This window comes from Rhinatrema bivittatum, chromosome 5, assembly GCF_901001135.1.
Source record: "Rhinatrema bivittatum chromosome 5, aRhiBiv1.1, whole genome shotgun sequence".
Taxonomy (NCBI): domain Eukaryota; kingdom Metazoa; phylum Chordata; class Amphibia; order Gymnophiona; family Rhinatrematidae; genus Rhinatrema; species Rhinatrema bivittatum.
This window is the reverse complement of record NC_042619.1, coordinates 353,004,296-353,026,392: the sequence shown is the minus strand read 5'-3', so window position 1 is coordinate 353,026,392 and position 22,097 is coordinate 353,004,296. Positions and strand designations below refer to the sequence as shown.

At 42.3% G+C, this 22,097-nt stretch overlaps 1 protein-coding gene across 4 annotated transcripts in view; it reads left to right on the top strand.

Annotated features, from left to right (window-relative positions):
* TFDP1 (transcription factor Dp-1) overlaps nucleotides 1-22,097 on the top strand; it is a 152,966-nt gene that overhangs the window by 97,550 nt on the left and 33,319 nt on the right. For all 4 annotated transcript variants that reach the window (XM_029604632.1, XM_029604630.1, XM_029604631.1 and 1 more), the window contains 2 exons: nucleotides 1,016-1,181; nucleotides 1,313-1,456. In XM_029604632.1, the coding sequence (XP_029460492.1) occupies nucleotides 1,016-1,181; nucleotides 1,313-1,456 (310 nt within the window). The remainder of the gene's footprint in view (nucleotides 1-1,015; nucleotides 1,182-1,312; nucleotides 1,457-22,097) is intronic.

The window sequence follows — 22,097 nt, the reverse complement described above, 5'->3', positions numbered from 1 at the left end:
CAGCTTTTTGAAGCACTTTTTTTATCTTCGTCAGGGGCTGGTTTAATCAGAGCAGCTGTAATGCAGGAGCCTATCGGCTGTCAATGTTCAAAACATATCTGACTCTCAAAAGTGCTACCACATATTGATCTGAGAGCCACATGCTTCCCGAAGGGTTCTATTTGATTGTATGTTAAATTTTAATCATGAACAAAGAATAACTTTTCTTCTCTTAGGAAAAGCATTGTGGTAGTTTATGCTCAGACTGTTTTATTTTTATTGGATGGAACTTTAGTAATGTCTTATAGGAAAGTTGGCGATTTAGCAGCCTAATGCCATGTGGGAACTGTTGGTTGAGTCATGACTCATAAGGAAATATTCCCCTTGCTGAGATATTAACACCAATTCCTGTAACGTGCAATGTCCCATAGAGATCTCCAGTCTGTGTTCAGGCCTGATTTTGATTAGCAGTTGATATTTCACAGAATCCAGAGTTGTATTGCCAAAGGCATATTACCAAGAGTTTATTAGCGTCCTGCTTAGTGTATTGTGGATTTTAAAATCTTTATTACTAATATTTTTAGTGTCATGAATCTATCCCTGCGCCAAGTCAGAAAATGTTGAAAGTGGCAAACGTTAAATGCTTCAAGTAAAATAGTATGCTTTATTGTCAATGGAGTGATAGTGGTAGCTCTTTACTTGAGAGAATTCTTTTCAAGTTATGTAGCAAACCAAGGTGGTATTTACAGAATTGTAGTTTTGAATAGTAGTCATTGGATCTTTTGGCAGTAGGATTTGGTAATACAAAGTGCTCATTAGGTTGCAAATCTGAACCACTGGGCATTGATAACTCAGAACAATCTGACTAAAACACTACACAACATAGCCAGTTCTAGACTGATGATGCTTCATTAGCTATGGTTTAAAAAAAAAATGTATGTGCTATCTAAAGTCATTCGAATTAGAAATGGTTTAAGTTCATAAATTGCAGAAAAGTGTGGCAAGCTTATGGCTGTATGTCTTAAACATTATATAGGAAGCGGAATAAAAAAGGTGAAAAGAATGGCAAGGGTTTAAGGCATTTCTCTATGAAGGTTTGTGAGAAGGTACAGAGGAAAGGAACCACATCCTACAATGAGGTGGCAGATGAGCTGGTGGCTGAGTTCAGTACAACAGACAACCATATTTCACCAAATGAATCTGTAAGTGAATCCTAACTTCCATTTTGAAACTTCACATATCAGAATGTCTACTGTAGTGCATCTTTAAAAAAATAAATGTTTGTTTTTGTTGTCACTAGCATATGTTTTATATTAGTTTCTGTCTTCCCCAGGCTTATGACCAGAAGAATATTAGACGCCGTGTCTATGATGCCTTAAATGTACTTATGGCCATGAACATTATTTCTAAAGAGAAGAAGGAAATCAAATGGATTGGTCTACCTACTAATTCTGCTCAGGAATGTCAAAATTTAGAGGTAAGAAAGCAAGGCTTTATAATTCGATCAGCTTGATTTTTTTTTAATTCCAACTGACCAGTCCAAGGTTCTGCTGTTCTTTCTCTGTACATTTGTGAAGTTTTGCTACTTCAGTGACTCCTGTGTCTAATGTATTCTTTAAAAAAAAAAAGCCATGTACACCTAGAAACTTGAGAAATGTGACGGCAGAACATATGGCTTATCTAGTCCGCCCATCCACGTAGTTTTGTGCAATATTGATGTTTAGTACGATACACCACACTAAGCAAACTGTCACCTCTAGAGTATGCAGTAATGGATTTCACATTTTTTTCTATTCCTTATATGCCCTTTCACAAAAAGTGCTCAAGGCATGGTATAGCAAAATTACAGGATATGGATCCCAAGATAACATCCCCAGACCCACCTACCTGCAAATGCTATCCAGAAATAGAATGTCAACACAGCTATCCCAACAAAGCAACCACATCTCAGGGTCTCATGAATAGCTCTCCATTCTGCTCCAGCAAATGAACGAGATGTTTAAAAAAAAAAAAAAACCCACCCATAATTCCTAAAACCCAGCCTCTATTCCCTATTTGTTCCAGCAGTCTGTCTCCACTGACAAACATCCAATGAGCCCACCTTCTAACATAGGTGAAGTGAATTGATCAGTTTCTGCTTTGTATGCTTTTAACACTCAGGATAGACTCAATAGGATTATTTTAATTTGTACTATTTTTAAACTGTATTGAACAGAGTAAGGTATTAGTACCCTGTACATCATCAGCGTGCTGCTTTCAGGAGCAGACAGGTTCTCCCTGTCTAAGTATTACATGATCTCTTTCATTGACACACCCCAACCCTCTCTGGCTGCCATCTCTCCTCAGTGTCTCAACTGTTCAGACTTTAGCTCTTGCTGTTCGGTATTAAGAGCTTGATGCTTGTGAATTTACTCACTACAAAAAAACTTTATTATAAAAATTGCAAGTTTTTTTCCAAGCAGGCTAGCAGTCCCCACAAATTTGCAATGTCATCTAGTAGAGACCAGGATGGATCACTTCTCCACAAGCTTCCAGAGCTTTCCTTTGTGTTTCTGCCGAACATGTGTAGGATGACCCACATCTTTTAGTTTTCTTTATTTTTTGCAGCCACAAGCCTACATAAATATACTGAATGTTATAAAGGTTTTCAGAGATTTGGTCAGTGAAATTGTCCTAGTTCAGTCAGTCAGGTAGTCATGTTATATCTGAACAAACAGGCAGGAAAGGGACCGTTCCTTCAGTATCCGGACCGTGTCAGAATCAAGAACTGGGCCAATTCTCAAGGGATAGCCTTAAGAGCCATGTGTCTGGCAGGAAAGGAGAATGTCCAGACGGACTTAGATCCTAGACCTCCACTAGTGATATATTAAACGTATTTCACATCTGTGACTTTTCTAAACAGTAAAATCTCAGATTTCTGTTCCTGGAAGCGGCTCAGAGGGCAGGCTAATATCAGAAACATTTTGCTTACAATAGGGAAGGGGTATTCTGTATGCATGGTCTTCAATCCTCTAATTGCAGAGTCCCTTCTAAAACTCAGAAGAGCTAGCGACTTATGCTATCCATAGCTTTTTTTTTTTACCAAGATAAGTTTTGTTCCCACTTATTTGTAAAGGTGGTTTGTCAAGGAAATAAATTGGGGAATTTCTCTAACCTCGTAATGCAGAATCAGGGAATATTACTTGGTCCCAAAATTCAGTCCTAGCTTGCATGGCCTGAATGTTGAGAGAAGTGATTCTGTGTTCTCAGATTTTCTCTGTGAATTAGCCATGGACCCTTCTTTCTAAACACACAGAGCTTTTGCTCTGCTTAGCATGTGTGGGAATTTCCACTTGGGCATTGCTTCATGAGCCCCCTCAGTCTATTATCAGAGCATCAGACATGTATTCTCTATGTACTTTTTGCTTCATTACTATCTTACATTTTTTCAACTTTGTTGACTTGCTACCTCAGTCCCTCAAACAGCAGTTTTCAGTGCTATAAAAAAACCCCTAAGATTCAGCTCTGAGAAGCCCACTGTGAGTGGATTCAGACTGTATATGCAGTAGGAAATTTTCCATTAGATGGATATGACATCTGTTACTGCTGTCTGACAACCACAGTCAAGCAAATTGCTACCGTTGCAGCTGATGTCTCCCCATTCTCAAAAATTCAGGGTGTAGAAAATGGAGGAACTGCATAAATCTCTCAGGAGCCGCAGTCTCTGTCCCCAGAATGGAACCTTGTCTGGCTCCGCTGGTGCCGAGTTGAGCAGGAATTCTTAGGAAGACATCTCCCCCTTTCGTAGAACAGACCAAGTCCTCAGGGTCAAGCAAACAGAAAAAGGCACAAGTGTTCTTTTTACAAAAAAACAAAAAAAACACTCTGCAGAGACGAAGATGTAGCCAGCACAAGAAAATGTCTGTGCTATTAACGCCATGAGCGCTGGACAGGCTGCAGTGCTTCCAGTGCAGTTTTTTGCTAAGGCACAGATTACTACACACATATGGAAACCTTTCCAGGGGGAGAAGGAGATCTAATTCACTTACCACCTCAAATCTCACGAGCCTTTTCACCATTAGTTACTGGAACAAAGCTTCTGCTTGGATACACCAGATCCTATTTGTTCCCTTGTGTTCACATTTAATTGGCCCTGGTTCAAATTTTACAGAACACAAGGTGGACAAGGAGATTCCATACTGGTATTTGACGAAGATGTTCCATTTCCCATGCCCAGTCGTAGGCCACATCAGCCTTTGGAACAAGTGGCAGAGCTGTTGAAAATTCTTTACCTGTCAAACTAAGGATAAAGAGGGTACTTTTCAACCTCTCCTTTCCAGGATATCAGTATACTCTCACAAAAGGGAGTCCCAGTATCCCCAGATCAAATTGATACTCTATCGGAACCCCCCACAAAGCATTTCTAGTCCTTAACACTTGCTGGCAACAGAGTCCAGCCAGTTGGAGGATGTGCATCTGGAGTAAACCCCCTCCAAGGTGACAGAGGACTTCTCCTCAGTCACCTTCATTATTAGGGTCTTGGGTTAGTGTTCCTTCCCTGTTTTATTTACCTTTCCCTTCCTAATAATTCCTAACATTCTGTTTGCTTTTTTGACTGCTGCAGCACACTGAGCCAACGATTTTAAAGTATTACCACTATGATGCCTAGATCTTTTTCCTGGGTGGTAGCTCCTAATATGGAACCTAACATTGTGTAACTACAGCAAGGGTTATTTTTCTCTATATGCAACACCTTGCACTTGTCCACATTAAATTTAATCTGCCATTTGGATGCCCAATCTTCCAGACTTGCAAGGTCCTCCTGCAATGTATCACATTCTGCTTGTGATTATCTATATATATATATGAGAGAGAGAGGGAGGCACCGGTCCAAGTACAGATCCCTGAGGCACTCCACTGTTTACCCTTTCCACTGAGAAAATTGACCATTTAATCCTACTCTCCTGTCTTTTAACCAATTTGTAACCCCCAAAAGGGCATCGCCTCCTATCCCATGACTTTTTAGTTTTTGTAGAAGCCTCTCATGAAGGACTTTGTCAATCGCCTTCTGAAAATCCAAATACACTACATCTACCGGTTCACCTTTATCCACATGTTTATTAACCCCTTCAAAAAAAATGAAGCAGATTTGTTAGGCAAGACTTCCCTTGGGTAAATCCGTGTTCCATTAAATCATGTCTTTCTCTATGCTCTACGGTTTTGATCTTGAGAATAGTTTCCACTATTTTTCCCGGCACTGAAGTTAGGCTCACTGGTCTATAGTTACCCGGATCGCCCCTGGAGCCTTTTTTAAATATTGGGGTTACATTGGCCACCCTCCAGTCTTCAGTTACAATGGACGATTTTAATGATAGGTTACAAATTTTAACTAATAGATCAGAAATTTCATTTGAGTTCCTTCAGTACCCTAGGATGCATACCATCCGGTCCAGGTGATTTGCTACTCTTTAGTTTGTCAATCTGGCCTACTACATCTTCCAGGTTCATAGTGATTTCGTTCAGTTCGTCTGACTCATCACCCCTGAAAACCATCTCCGGAACTGGTATCTCCCCAACATCCTCATTAGTAAACACGGAAGCAAAGAATTCATTTAGTCTTTCTGCAATGGCCTTATCTTCCCTAAGAGCCCCTTTAACCCCTCTGTCATCTAATGGTCCAACCGACTCACTCACAGGTTTCTTGCTTTGTATATATTTAAAGTGTTTATTATGAGTTTTTGCCTCTATGGCCAACTTCATTTCAAATTCTCTCTTTGCCTGTCTTATCAATGTTTTACACTTAACTTGACAATGCTTATGTTTTATCCTATTTTCTTCAGATGGATCCTTCTTCCAATTTTTGAAGGATGTTTTTTTGGCTAAAATAGCCTTTCACCTCACCTTTTAACCATGTTCTGCTCCTCTTCAGCTTCAATTTGATTGCTTGGTTGAGAGCTAGTGGATCATGACAAACTAGTGGATGTCCCCTACCTAGGAGTTCATCTCTTTGGGGACAAAATCAGAGTAACAGTTGCTCATATAAAAATATGTGGCAGTCCAGTCCCTCTCCACAGGTTTAGAGCAAAGCCCACTTAAAGGTGACTCGACTACACTTTTAAACGATTGTACTTCCAAAGGTGCCCCTTCTGGCAGTTTCAGCATTACCAGATTCTGCCTCTACTTCCGCAGCATCGGCAGCTTCCGGCTCAGTCTGCAATGCAACAGAACGCAACCGCAAGGATTCTCACAAAATCCAATAAAAGGGACCATATAACCCCGATTTTAAAGTTACATTGGCTCCCAATAAAGTTCAGAATCCTTTATAAACTATTAACAGTTACTCACAAGGCCATTCACAACATCACTCCACTGGACCTCACAATTCCTTTGCAACTCCACTCCTCCTCCCGTCCTCTAAGACTAGCCCAGAGAGGTACTCTTCAAGCATCTACTATCAAAACATCCTTAAGCAAAAGAGCTTTGTCCGCTTCCGGCCCCAAGCAATGGAACCTGCTCCCACCTGTCCTAAGGCTTGAACAATGTCCAGTCACCTTCAAGAAGAGACTTAACACACTGCTGTTTGGCCAAGCTTTCCCATAACCACTCTTTTCCTCCTCAGCCCTACCTGTCTGTCCTGACCTAAGCGTTCCCTCAAGTATCCTAAGTATTTGTAACAAAGCCGCCATTTTCATCCCCTTCTCACCCCTTTAACCAACCCCGCCATACCGGTTTTTTTCACCCTTCGAGTACATCTCACCACGCTTTCACTTCACCTTCTCCCATATGTTGTTTTTACAAGTTTTATCTCCACTCTGTTCAATGTAATTCAAAACACTTTCACTGTTTTATCCCAAGTTATGTTTATCCAGGTTTCTCCACCTTGTTCAATGTAAGACAAGACTATGTCATTGTTGTCGTTTGCTGGTTGTAATGTAAATCGAAGTGATAATTCTGTTAATTGAACCTCTGTATATAAGTTATAAATAAATAAATAGATGCAAGCGTCACCAACCAAAAGTGACACAACACGCACAGCTCAAACCTGGGCCACGGTTTTTGACCACTTTTCAAACCCACTCCGGCAAGGGGGAGAATCAAGCGCTACCTAGAGAAATGCATGAGATCAGCAAAGACTTCTGGGTTCTCAAGATTATGGAGTCTGGATACCACTTGCTATTCCTGTTTCTGATACTATTTCATCGCTCAGCCTTCAATCTGGATCCATCTCATTCGACACAACTCTGCCTGAAGGTGAAGTCGCTCCTCAATCAGGGGGTAATAAAACCTGTTCCACCTCTGGTTCTACTCCCACTACTTCCTTATCACCAAAAAAACTGGTGAATTGAGACCCATTCTGGATTTAAGGATCCTGAACAGGAATATAACCTGGGAGAGATTCAAGATGAACACCCTCCACACAATCCTTCCCTTCAACTACAGGTGAGCCATGGATATGTGCCCTAGATCTAAAGGATGCCAGTGTGCACTTATCCTCTCACTGACAATCTGTTTTATGGTGGACTCCTCTCACTGTCAGTACAAAGTACTCCCCTTCGGGGTCTCAGAGGTATTTGAAGGTCTCTACCAAGTGTCTTGCTGTAGTAGAGGTGCATTTTCAGCAGCAGGGAAGCTGGGTCTTCCCTTAGCTAGACAACTGGCTTATGGTGATCCTGCAGGTCAGCTTCTACAGTTGTTGGGATTCCTGGTGACCTTGGAGAAATCGACACAGATTCCTGCTCAGAAAATCATATTCATTGGAGTGTTTATAGATTCTTTGCAAGAGAGCTTTCCTTCCTTTAGATTGAGTGAATAATCTCAGGGCCCTGGTATATAGGCTGGCTGCTGAATATAGATCAAGCAACAGCCAGGGAAGTTCTGGGCCATACAACAGCTTTAATTCATGTAGTTTCACTAACCTGCCTTTGCTCCCAATGGAACCAGTTAACTCAGCCCTTGACCACCAAGGTGGGAGTTTTTGAAGCAGTATCTGCATTAGTGGCTAGAACCAGTTATACTTCAAGAGGGAGCACATCTCCATCTTGAGTCCTTACCAAGTAACATTGGCAGCAGATGCCTCCACAGAAGGTTGTGGGGGACCAACAGAGACCCTTTTCAAATTCCAAGGCACCTGGGGGCTGATGCAATAAAGTGTGCTTACACCCGGTTAGGTGGGCATTTTGGATGCGCTAGACCAGCACCCGATGCAATAAGGAGATTAGCGTGTCCAAAACGAGCACCCAAACAAAAATGCATACCGGATTGCATCCATCAGATGTACACTGCATGTAGATGAGGGCATTAGATATTAACCCCTGATGCAGTAAAGTGCTGGGCACCCAACACATACTTTTTAACATGGCAAATTTAATTCCAGTCTTTGAGGTGGAGTAAAGTTAACTTGAATCAAGGGTTCATTAAAAGTATAAAAAAAAAAAAAAATTTCTTCTAGGACAAACAGGATGGTAGTCATCACCCATGGGTGACATCAGATGGACCCTGGCATGGAACTTTGATCTAAAAAAATATAGAGCTTTCAGCATGCCCTACTGAGCATGTGCAGCTGTAGTCCTCAGCCTGCCCCCTAAGCAGAGTCCCTCAGCCTTTTTTTTTTTTTACCCACAGATCCTAGTGGTCGCGGAATCAGAGTGCTCATGGTTTTCAGCTTTGCTCTCATTTCTCAGTTTTTGTAAGTTATTTTTTTTCTAGAGCTGCAGTTGTCTTTTTCCATTTTTTTCTTAAGATAGAAGAATAAAACTATTTTTCCTTTTCTTTCCAGCTATCTGCTGGCTGCATAGTGGACTTCCCCTCTGCAGCCTGGCAGAGTCTCTTTAAAAAACAAAACAAAACACAAAAACTGCAGGAGTTGGTTTTTTTTTATCTGTCTTTTCTTTGCTCTGTCTGTTTTTCTTTTTCCACGATGCTAATAGGATTGACTTATGCAGTCTTATCGGTGATCTGTGTAGGCCACTGAGCCTGGGCACTCGCCAGAGTTCTATCTGGGCTGGAATTCCATGGAGCTCATCCTCCCCACATCTCAAGGAATTAGTCTCCATGGGCGGGAGTCCTGAGTGATGCTGCCTCCCTTCCTGCTTGCCAACCTTGGCAATGCAGTCTCCCTGGAAGAGAGCGTGAGTGGAGCCTGGGCTTGCAACTTGCTGCTGCACCTCTGTGCCATGCCCATGAACGGTTGTCCATGCACAGCTGTGACCAGCACACAGTTCGTCCGCATCTGTCGGGACTGTGTCGGGGACCAGGCCCATGTTCGGGTACCATGTTCACCCTTGATGCCGTCTAGGTCCAGAGTCACCCTCGTTGCCATTGATGTGCGTGACCACTCATGCCATAGTGGCCTTCTGTGCCATCAGCATCGGTGGAACTGGAGTCTCACTGCACTGGCTTGAGCATTGAGGGGATGGAATACAATGCAAGTCAACACCCTCAAGGCCGCTGATGCCTTGAGGCCACGCTGCCCTCGATATCACAATACCATCTGTGCTGCAGTGCCATGCACTCTGACGCAGTGCACTCACCATGGTACTCTTCCTTGGTGTCCTTGCTGCACTTGCTGCACTCAATGCTGTGGTAACCACGGTACCATCTAAGCCGCTGGGTCCTCTATGCCATAGATGCCCTTGATCCATCAAGGTGCCCCAATACCATAGACACTCTTGAGGCCATCAAGGTGCAGAGCCACCATAGAGGCCTTCGGACCACTGATGCCTCTCATTACTGCCTTGACTATGTCGAATACCGCTGACTAGGCACAGGTTCACCATTGAGTGCTCTTGTTGTTCTGAGGCTACCTACTGCTGGGCTCCTTGAAGCCCCTGGGTGACCTTGCAGCTTTCGGGTGGCAATAGTTTTTGGCCTCTTATAGATCAGTGGTCCGGTGCCCTCAAGGCTCCTGGGTGGTGTCCACTATGGAGCACTGAGAAGATCAGAGCTGACCCTTCAGCCAACGATCCCAGGTTGTGTTCCATAGCCGCAGGACTGACCTAGGACTGCATTCCTAGTCTGATCCTGAGGAGAGTGAACATTGAGGGACTCAGGAGTCCTCTACTTTCTCAACAGAGGAATGTGTATTTCGACCTCTACCATGTCACTCACCTTTCCTGTGGAACAGTCCCTGGGCTTTGTCCCCATAAAGCTGTGTTTTTGATTTTTATTTTTTTTTCCCCCTCTGATCCAGGGCCACGATCTTCTGAATCAATGCGTCTCCTTGGAGGCCAGGGAGCAGCAGCAGCAGTCGGACTGTCTTTAGCTGGGGCTCCTCAAGCAATTGTGGCGACTGTCCCCTGCTCCATAGTGGACACCACCTGTGGTGGGTTGGTCACTTCGGCATCTCGGTGATCAGTGATTGTGCCTCAACTACCCAAAGGAGAGTTGCTAGGTCTTTCGGGATTGGGTGGACCTGATCCCTCTGCTTCCCTCTCCCCTCTGGAAGGGGAGATTCGATTGGGTTCAAGGGCAGCTCTTCCGGGGTTCTCTCTGGATGCCTGACTGTGCACCCCTTTGAAGGGTAACCCTTGCTTTACGTTGCCAGACAAGGGATGGCACTGCTGACTGGCACCAGCCCCAAGAACTGGTCGAGAATAGTGCTCTCCCTCGGTCTAGCCACAAGGGATGATCTCTGGTGGCCTTCCAGGTCCCGTTCCCCCCCCCCCCTCCCCCCCATTCAGGTGTGAGTTTGGTATCTGCTGGACTCTGGGGGGGGGTCTTCCTTAAGGATCACTATCCTTAGTCATTCTTGCCTGTGGGACCCCTCCTCTGTGAGGAGAGTTTCAGTCCGTCAGCTGGCCAAACAGGCCTTTCACCCTTTTGCCATGTCCATGGCTGAGGGAGTTGGGGGGCTGAGTAGCCCGCAGCAGAGGCACTGCCCTTTGCTTGTGGTAGCGTGCAAGCTATTCTTCCCCCTTTTTCAGGATCACCCTGTTTGAGTACAGAAGAGTCCTCTATCATGCAATGTTGTCCATTGCTGGATCATGTGCTCCTTTTGTGGGGGGAGGGGCAGTATATGCATTCATGGCTGGGGTAATGATACCTCAGCTTGGTGCTTGGCACTCTGTTCCAAGATCGCTGTGGGCTTGCTCTGATGCAGTTCGGGTTTATGGGCTGGTAATTAAATCATTTATTTATTTATTTATTTTAAGTTTTTCTATACCGGCATTCACAATAGATATCGCATCATGTCGGTTTACAATTAACAAGTGGATAGGTAACAAAAAAGGTAAAAACTAATATTTATCTTAATAATAATAATAATAATAATAAAACATTAAACAAGAGAAGGCTAAGGTATGCAGTTACAATAAAACAAGGGAGTAATACAACTTGGAGCATAGAAAAGAAGCAGGGGATTAAATAGAAAGAACGTAAATCATGTTCTGCCAGGGTTTGCGCATGCGACTCCCCGGCTTCCTGTTTCCTGTGGAGCCTTCGGGATTTCTCCCCAGGGGCAATCGTTCTGTTTCCACTGTTTCAAGAAGACTGAAGGCTCTATCTGAGTGAGTTACTCTGTGCTGGTTTCGGAAGCAAGTTGGGGTTGATAGACAACCGGGTCACCTTTGCTTGTCCCAGCAATCCACAGTCTGCCTCCTTGTGTTCTTCGCTTCTTTCAACTTCTTTTTTTTTTTTTATAATTTAATCTTTATTGATTTTTAATTTCAAAACAAATATTTCAACTTTACACGTATTCCACCCAGATCACAATAAAGAAAATAAACATTTTCTATCTATTCACTCTGAGATAAAATACAAAGAAATTATACATGTATATCTGGGGACATGTACATTGATCTATTATATTTTAAGAAATGTGGGGAGATCAAGGGTGACTATAGCAGATATAATAAAGAGAATTACAATACAAATATTACTTGCAGATTATCTGTGAGTCACCAAACATTTATCTTAATCCCAACAAACTTTAGGATTCTCACTAGGATTGCACAAGGGAATCAAGATGTTTACGTAATTGCTCTGGATCTGTAAAGATGTACTTTACATCTCCACGAGTTATTAGGCATCGACAAGGAAAACGCAATATAAATCGTTCTCCTCTCTCTCCACTGCTTCCTTCCTTAACTCTAAGAATTTTTTCCGCTTAATTTGTGTCGACCTAGCTATGTCGGGGAAAATGCGTATTGGCTGACCAAAAAATTTTACATTTTGAAATTTGAAATACTGTTTTAATACATTATCTCTCTCAATCCTTGAGGCAAATTGAACTATTAACGTTGCTCGTAGAGCAATGTCCATTTCAAATGATTTTTCCAAAAAGTTGGTAATATCCAAAGTATCTTCCTCTTGTAATTCTTGATTTTCTCTCTGTTTCGAGTCTCCACTTCCACGAACACGTAACACCTGATAGTAAGCAGTTGCTTCCACTGGGATATTTTCCAACGGAATTTTTAGAATATTCACAAAATAACTCTTCAACAATTCCAGAGGTGACTGTAGCTTTGTTTTGGGAAAATTCAAAAATCGCAAATTTGCTCTTTTAGATATATTTTCCTGAAATTCCAATTTATTCTGAGTCATTTTTTCTGATCTTATAAGATTTCCTTGTATTTTCTCTATTTCTTTCACTTTATCTTCCAGTATTGTTACTTTTTGTCCAGCCAAATTCACCTTTTCTTCCACTTGGATGGTTTTATTCATAGCTTCTCTCACGGTTAATGTCAATGTGTTTATAGATTTTTGCATTACAATCAAGATGTTTTTTATTTCCTCCAACGAAGGAGCTAGAACTGCAGTTGTGTTGAGAAGAGAAAAATTGCTCATTGCAACTCCTACCTCCAAAAGTCCTTCGCCACTCGACTTATGTTCTTCCAGGCCCTGCTGTTGGGCCTCCTTTTCACAGCCCCTGGAGCCCGCTTCCATCTGGCTCTCCGAGGAGAAATTTCCATCTCCTCTCGGGGTGCCGTCCTCTTTGTCGGTTGTTCTCCTTGGTGGGTCCAGTATCACTGGATATCCCGGGCTTAGGGATGTTTCAAAAGTCTGGGAGCTGGGCTGCTGCTCCAGCACAGCCCAAGCGACTCCTACATCCGGGTCTAAGTTTGGCGTTTGCGCGAAAGCAGCTTCGATCCGCATCTGTCTCAAGGAATTTGGAGTTGAGGTAATTTCACGTACCCGAACCTTCCTCTTAGTGTGAGGCATATTCAGATTAACTTTCAACAAGAAACTCCAATTGAGGAAAAAATTTCTAAGAGTTAGGCGAGGAAATTATTTGGCGGGTCAGGAGCTGCGATCTGCACACCCTCACAGTTCGGCGGCCATCTTGATCTCAGCGCTTCTTTCAACTTCTGATTGGATTGTTGGGGGGGGGGAGGAAGGTAAAGTGAAGGCACCTGTGACAGGATAGATTAACCTTCATCCCCTGAAACCCTTAACGCAGTCCTGCACGATTAGCTAGGTCTGGTGCTTTGGCACGCAGTCTGTTCCAGGCCCTGCCATGGTTTGCTGTTTGTTCTTCCAAGCGTTGCTTGGGTTTCTTCTGCCCATTATGCCTGCCAGCCAAACTTGGGCACTCTTTTCCAGATACATTTGATCCTCTGGATGTCAGTGGATGACAGTTTCGTTCTGGAGGGCTCTTAGACCCCAGTTGGTTTTTTGGTTGCTTTTTCACACACAAAGAAACTGCAGTTTTCGACCAAGGGTGTCTCTTGTTTACATCTCTGGGTCCTTCCTGAATCCAGGAAGATCTAGATCCAATGTTTGTCAGGGTTTACTTATCAGGAACCCTGCTTGTACTGTTTTCCATGATGCAGAGTTGCTTCTCCTTGCACTTGCACCACTCCCCTGTATCAGGCATCCCTGCTACGCATGACGGTTTGTGTCTCTGTCTTTTCTATGACTTTCTTTGTAGAACCCAACTCTTCTCGGGCCTGCACCTCTGGTGGGTCAGCCGCCTTTCAGACAAAGGAGAGAGGTAGTGCTCCAGCACTGTGCAGTTTCCCACTTTGTCCTGCTCGGAAAGCCTAGACCTAGAGATACTCCTATATGTGAGAACTAGTATCCTGCTTGTCCTAGGAGAAAGCAGCATTGCTAACCTGTAACAGATGTTTTCCTAGGACTAGCAGGATTAGTACTCACACATGGAGGTGACATCATCAGATGGAGCTTGGCATGGAAAATGTCTGTCAAAGTTTCTAGAACTTTAACTGGCACACTGAGCATGCTCAGCATGCCACTATCTGCACAGCGACGCGGGGACTCCCTTCAGTCTTTTTTTCCACGGTGCAGTTGCCTCGCAGTTTTGGAGCTCTGCACTGTCTTCAGTATTTTTTGCGATATTTTTTTTTTTTTTTCACTTCCCTTGTGTAGGGTCCCCTTTTCCTTAGTTTCCCCTCCTAGTCACTGGGGGCATGGTAAGTTTTCTACCTTCTTTGCGGTCAGCTCCATGGAATTTTGGTATCTATGTCCGCCCGGCACCGCCTGCTCGTCAGCTCGAGGCATGGCCTTCTCTGGTTTCCAGCAATGCCATGGTGCCTGTGGACCATGTCTTTGACTGATCCGTATGAAATGTGCATCCTTTACCTAGGTGCATCGTATGATGTCCGGGGTTGCTATTTTTGCGACCAGATGACTCCTAAGGGTCGTCGGGCGCATTTAGGTAAAATGGAGAAACCTTTTGGGCCCAAGAAGTGGGGACCCTCCATCCAGCATCTGGTGCATCGACACCACACTGTCAAGGAGGAAACCCATGGACACCAAACCCTCTGCATCCATCCCTGCTCAGACTCTCCCTCTAGAGAGGGGTACCGGAGATCAACCGCTGTTAGTGTCCTCCCATTCCAGAATATCGGACTCTTCACCGTCCTTGGTGCCGGGTCAAGACTGGGCCAAGCACTGGAGATAAAGCACCATCACCGGTTACCATCTCGGCATGGCTCCAGTTCTGGGATGGCACCAGCATCGGCCATGTTGCCCCTGAAGCGGCCCCACGGAGACCATGCCTCACCCTCGGTCACACCTGGGAGTCCAAGGCTCTTCTCACCGATTCTTATGTCTGTGCTGGGTACCGATGTCCCCTTGTTTCAAGGGCAGTCTGGTGCCTGCTCCTCTTCCCACTGCCATGTCCACAGCAGCCTTCGAAGAGGAGCTGAATCGTAGTGTCCGGTTGGCCATACTCCAAGCCCTCAGAGGTATTGAGCCGCAGGCCCCATCAGTGCCTCCGCCGAACACTATGGATGCACAAGTTTCCTTTAGCACACCCTTTTTAACAGCTGCCTCTCATTTAAATATTGTATTGTGTGCCCAGGGGATGTGGCTGTGTGCACACTGACAATGGGTGCTCAATATTAACTCCCATTTTCAGCATGTGTTTTGCTACTTTGGCCCCTTGGTTATTAGTGGAAAGACAGTTTCAGATCAACCTCTTGGAACTGTGAGCGATCAGATGTTCTTGACAACTTTCACTCATCTCCTCCAAAGGAGAAGCATTCTCATTCAAACAGACAACCAGGTAGCCATGTAGTACATGAGCAAAAAGGGTGGCATGGGGTCATGGACTCTTATCAGGAGGCAGTAAAGATATGGGAATGGGCATGTAAACATCAAGCTGTACTGCAAGCAACCTACATTCCAGGCATTTCCAACACATTAGCAGATTGCTTTAGCAAAGTATTCCAACCACATGAATGGTCCCTACAACAATCAACTGCGCTCTGTAGGGACCGGCAGTCGACGTCTTCGTATTAGGGGAAAACAGAAAAGTGGTAAGATTTTACTTCATTCGTCCCAGCAAACTCAGATCAGCTCAGGATGCTTTTCTGCTCAGTATGCTTTTTTGTCAAACCCACTGATAGCCTGCACGGAACAAAAGGCTCAAAAACCAGTTCCATCTAATTCATATTGCTCCAGTGTGGCCCAGACAAGCATGGTTTGTATATCTAATACAACTGTCTGCCATTTCTTGGGACAGATCCATCTTTATTAACTCAAGAAGAGAGATGTCTGTATCATCTGAACTTTCCCCCTCTCTCTCTCAACTTGGTTGCCTTGATGTTAAGCAGTCACTGAGCCCCAAATTCTCCTTACACAAAGAAGTTGAGGCCATAAGTGTCAATCTCTAAGCAGTGTCCTATGAGAGCTTACGGATTTAAATGGAAACTGTTCTCCACATGGCTTCAATAATGTTAGACCCATTCGTATATGAACCAAAAGAACTACTTAAGTCCAAAAGACTTAGCACCTCATCAGTGAGAGTACATCTCTGTGCCATAGCAGAATACCAGGCTCAATTTGAGGGTAGGGCCAGTCTCATTAATCCTTTGGTCTCCAAGTTCATGAAAAGTTTACGGCATACTGAACCCACCTGCTTCGTGGGACCTGAAAGTGAATCTTCTATAACTAATGAAGGCACTTTTTGAACCATTGGAGTCAGCTTCTCTTAAATTTCTCACATATAAAACGTTTCTTGTGGCACTCACATCTGTTAGAAAAGTCAGTGAATAGAGTGGTGTGCCACACCCACCCAAAGTTTCTACCTAAGATGTGGTCATCTTTTCATATTAGTCAAACCATTGTGTTATCTATGTTGTTTCTAAGGCCACATGCACATGAAGGTGAAAAGGCCCTTTGTTAGACTGCAAAAAACCTTTAACTTACTACAAAAAAAACACTACTACATTGTCAGGCCTCACAGCTATTTGTTTCTTACAAATAGCATAGCAATTGCCAAACTTATGTTGTCCAGCTGGCTAACAGATTGCATTGCACACTGTTGTGTTAGCAGGCTTACAGATTAGATTCCATGAAGGCTCATCAAGTTAGAACCATGGCTGATTTACTAGCTTATTTGCTGTACCTCCTGAAGACATCTGCTTAGTTGCAACTTGGTCATTAGTACACACTTATGTCCCATTGCTGTCTTGACAACTAGTTCAGAGTAATAGTCAATTTGGACATAGAACTTTGTGTAGCCTCTTCCTTTTTAAGTAAATGTTTTGCTGCACCCCTCAACATGGGGCTCCCCACATGTCATGGCTAATTCAGCACTGCTTGTTGATGGAGAAAGCATGTTTCCTTACCATGACAAAATAGGATGCATTACCAATGCTAAATACTCTCTACCTCTACTCTCTACTCTCTACCTCTCTGGAGAGTTATCTACCTAGGTAGATTTAACTGTAACATCAGCTGAAGGGGCTGTGGCAAAGCCCAAGCAGGAATTCCTGCAATAGCTCTGAGTTTAGAGAGAAGAGTCCATTAAGTGCTATCTGAATTTACTCACATGTCATGGCTAATTCATCCTGTTGTCTATGGGAAAACATTTACGTTAGCAACTCGCTTTGTTAGCAAGTGTCTCAGATCCTTCTGGCTTCTAGGAAGATTCCACTAGAAGGTCTTATGGTTTCCAATGGAGGTTTGTCATTTAGTATTAGGGCAAGGCCCTAGATCCTCTCTCCTTCCTTGTACATTTGGCTCCTATCTCATTCCATCTTTTAGTATCAGATTAATGTTGGCTTGCTTCAAATGGAGCCTCTTGCTTTGTCATGTGATCTCAATGTGACATTAACAGTGTTGATGAAAGCTTCTTTTGAACTTTTAATTCATGCGCTGAAGTACCTGACTTGATATGTTCTTTTTTGGTGATCACTTCGGTCCATAGAGGCAGTGAGCTTCAAGCACTAGTAACTTATCCAACATATAAAATTTCATCTGCATGTGCTTCCTGAGTTCTTGCCTAAGGTGGTATCAGTTTCTACCTTGTCCTTTCAAAATTTTTCCCTAGACCTCATGTCGGAGGTGAATAAGCTCTGTACACTGTGGACTACAAAAGAGCGTTATCCCATCTGGAGTGGACTAAAGCTCATAGAAAGTCCACTCAGCTTTTTGCTTCTTTTGACCCAAATGAACATGGGAACCAAAAACACTGAGATGCCCTGTAAAAATAAATAAATAAATAAAAACTGTAAAATGTAAATGGGTATGCTCCCCTCAAAATATTGATTGCCCTTGGTGTGGGGTTTTTTCCCCTTTTGTTCACGGGCAAATCGTAGGTAGGAATTTCAAATTTGGGGACTGCTTATTGGAGAAAGTAAAGTTGTTCTCAGAGAATAGCAAGATACTAATCTACACAAACCCACCTACTTCCTCTATATAAGATTGAAAGGAGCTCCATGTGATGGCAATTATGCAGGTCATCCCACACATGCTCAGTAGGAGCTTAAGTAAAGCTCTGGGCTTAGTTGGATAATGTTACCCACTTATATGGACTGGTAGCAATATGTCTTAGAACTGTTACAGGTAAGCAATTTTGCTTTTTAGGATAATAGTCCCTGTTTATACATTCTTGAGGCCATGCGGTTGCCTCATGGAGGTGGTGGACTTAAGGCTGTTGTGGGTAAGGTCTGAAAATTCAGCATAGTTTTGGAGGCAGTGTTAGTGGTGCAAGGTTTAATTTAGTTAAGTTTATTCAATTCTTAATGAACTAAAATCATAAAACATCAGCTCAGTGTACATACAAATAAAAGCAGCATTTTCACATATTGCTGAATGTGTACCACTTGCCTGAAGCAGCACTGCTTGGCCTCGCAGAAACACCAAGACTACTGATTCAGATTTTGGTGCTAACAGAAACCTGCTATGCTACTCTTTCAGTCAACACTTCTCAATGTCACAAGTGGTTCAAGCTTCTTGAAATTTCAAATTTCTTGAAATTCTGTATTAACATAACTTTTTTTTTATTCACATTTTCTCTGCTTCATAGATTGAAGTTATAATGGTTGAAAAGTATTAGGAGTCACTACTCAGAAAAAGATCTTTGGAGTCCTTGTGGACGAAATCTTCAATTCTGTGTGTGGTGTCTGGTCAAAAAGGCAAATAGAATGTTAGGAATTATTTGGAAAGACATAGAGAATAAACTGAAAATATCATAATATCCTTGTATAGGTCTATAATGTGGATGCATCTTTAGTATTGTGTGCAGTTTGTCTCCCTGTCTCTAGAAAGATACAGTGGATTTAGAAATTGTATCTAGAAGGGTGATAAAAATGATAAAGGGAATGGAGAAGCTCCCTTAAGGAAAAATGCTAAACAGATTTAGGGTTTTTTTTAGGTTGGAAAAGAGAACACAGAGGATATGATTGAAATTTATAAAATCATAAGTGGATGGGTAAATAGGGAATGTTTATCCTTTCAAACAGTAGGATGGGAACAATCCATGAAATTAGCAACCAGCAGATTAAAACAAATTGTAGGAAGTATTTCTTCACTCAGTTCACAATCAAAGTATGGAATTTAACAGAGGGTATAGTCGAAGCAACAAACATAGTGGTGGTTAAAAGAGCATTGGACAAGTTCCTGAAGAAAGTCCATAAACAGTTATTAACAAGGTGGACTTGGGAAAGCCAGTGCTTATCCCTGGATGTGATATACAGCAATCAGATCTACTACTGGGGATCTGATTAGTACTTATGACCCAGACTGGCCACTGTCAGAAACAGAATGTTGGGCTTGAGTATATTTTAAGGTTTTTAGGAGTTTTTGCATAAACACTGTCCACTTAAATGTAAAACATTGATAAGACAGGCTAAGAGAATTTGAAATGGCCATAGAGGCAAAAACTCATAATAAAAACTTTCTAAAATATATCTGAATCAGGAAACCTGCAAGGGAGTCGGACCATTAGATGATAAAGGGGTTAAAGGGGCTTTTGGGGAAGATAAAGCCATCGTGGAAAGAATAAATGAATTCTTTTGTTTCCATGCTCACTAAGGAGGATGTTGGGGAGATACAGGTTCCAGAGATGGTTTTCAAGTGTGATTTGGACGAACTGAACCAAGTCACAGTGAACCTGGAAGATGTAGTAGGCCAGATTGACAAACAGGAGAGTAGTAAATCACCTGGACCGGATGGCATACACCCCAGGGTTCTGAAAGAACTAAATGAAATTTCAGACCTATTTCAGTTAATTTGTAACCTATCGTTAACCTGAAGATTGGAAGATGGCCAATGTAACCCCAATATTTAAAAGGGGCTCTGGTGTGATCAGGGAAACTATAGACCGATGAGTCTGACTTCAGTTCAGGGAAAAATCGTGAGAACTGTTATAAAGAATAAAACCATAAAACATTGATAGACATGATTTAATAGGACACAGCCAGCATGGATTTACCAAAGGAGGTCTTGATTTACAAATCTCCTACACTTTTTTGAAGGGGTGAATAAACGTGGACAAAGGTGAACCAGTAGATATGGCATATTTGGATTTTCAGAATGTGTTCGACAGAGTCCCGCATGAGAGGCTTCTAAGAAACAGTCATGGGATAGGAGGAGATATCCTTTTGTGGAATTGCAAGCTGTTTAAAAGATAGGAAACACAGTAGGATTAAATGGTCTATTTTCATGTGGAAAAAGGTAAACAGTGGAGTGCCTCAGGGATCTGTCCTTGGAACGGTGCTTTTTAATATATTTATAAATGATCTGGAAAGGGGTACATCAAGTGAGGTGATAAAATTTGCAGATGATGCAAAATTATGCAGAGTAGTTAAATCTCAAGCGGATTGTGATAAATTGCAAGAAGGCCTTGTGAGACTGGTAATTTGGGCTTCCAAATGGCAGATGAAATTTAATATGGACAAGTGCAAAGTGATGCATATAGGGAAAAATAACCCTATATGCTGTAGCTACACAATGTTAGGTTCTGTCTTAGGAGTTACCGCCCAGGAAAGAGATCTAGGCGTCATAGTGGGTGATGAATTTAAATTGTCGGCTCAGTGTGCTGTGGCGATCAAACAAGCAAGCCATGTTAAGAATTAAGAAGGGAATGGCAAATAAAACAAAATTCATAATGCCTCTGTATTGCTTCATGATTAGACCGCGTCTTGAATACCATGTCCAATTTTGGTCACCGCATCTCAAAAAAGATATAGTTGCACTGGAGAAAGTGCAGAGAAGGGCGATCAAAATAAGTGGCATGGCTGCCCTATGAGATAAAATTAAGGGAGTTAGGGCTGTTCAGTTTGGAGAAGAGACAACTGAGGGGGTTATGATTAGAGGTCTACAAAATCATGAAGGGACCATGAACAAGTTAAGGTAAATTGCTTATTTACTATTGGATATTTCTGCAGCGTTTGATACGCGAGATCATAAGATACTATTGTCTAGACTTCAAACTATCGGTTTACAAAATACAGTATTAAGCTGGTTCAACAGCTACCTCACTAATCGTTATCAAGTAAATTTCAAAGGCAAGTCATCATAAATTTATACTCAATCTACTGGAGTTCCACAAGGGTGGTCTTTGTCGCCGGTATTATTCAACATTTACTTATTACCGTTGTGTCAAATACTATCTACCTTAAACATCCAATTTAAGATTTGTGCGGATGGCATACAGATCTTTGTCCCATACAAATCTTCATGGGCTGATACCATCTCCCTATGTAAAATTTACATTAAGACAATTGAGCAATGGCTGATTCACAGCAGACTTAAACTTAATACCAAAAAAACAGAGATCTTATTAAGTGTGATAGAAAACCCAGTAAACTATCCGCCGTCTTCAATTACATTAGGAAATGACTTAATAGAAATCAAGAGTAGCTCGCAACTTAGGAATCCAATTAGATACTAATCTGTCCCTAATGCACCATATTTCAAATTTAGTAAAAAAAAAAACCTCATTTTTCAAACTTCATACTTTAAAAAGATTAAAACCACTCTTATTCAAATCTGACTTTAAACAGTGCTTTAGTCTCTTGATTCTCTGGATTAGATTATTGTAACAGTCTTTAATTAGGTTTATCTGATTCCAGTCTAAAACCTCTGCAGCAGGTTCAAAATGCTGCAGCTCGTTTACTGACAGGATCTCCAATGAGAACACATTTACACCTATTCTGTTTAAATTACATTGGCTTCCAATTAAACTTAGTTAAGTATAAAGTCTTATCTTTAATACACTCGCCGATATGTGATCATGACTCTACTTGGTTATGTACCGCATTGCGGCTTTATAAACCAACCAGAAGCCTCAGATCTGCTGTTCCCACAATCAGGCTTGCAAGATTAAACTAGAGAGAGAGCCTTTTGCATAGCTGGTCCCTTACTCTGGAATTAGCTTCCAAATGCTCTGAGACAGATCACCAATCACAAAGAATTCAAAAAATCATTAAAAACACACTTATTTAAGC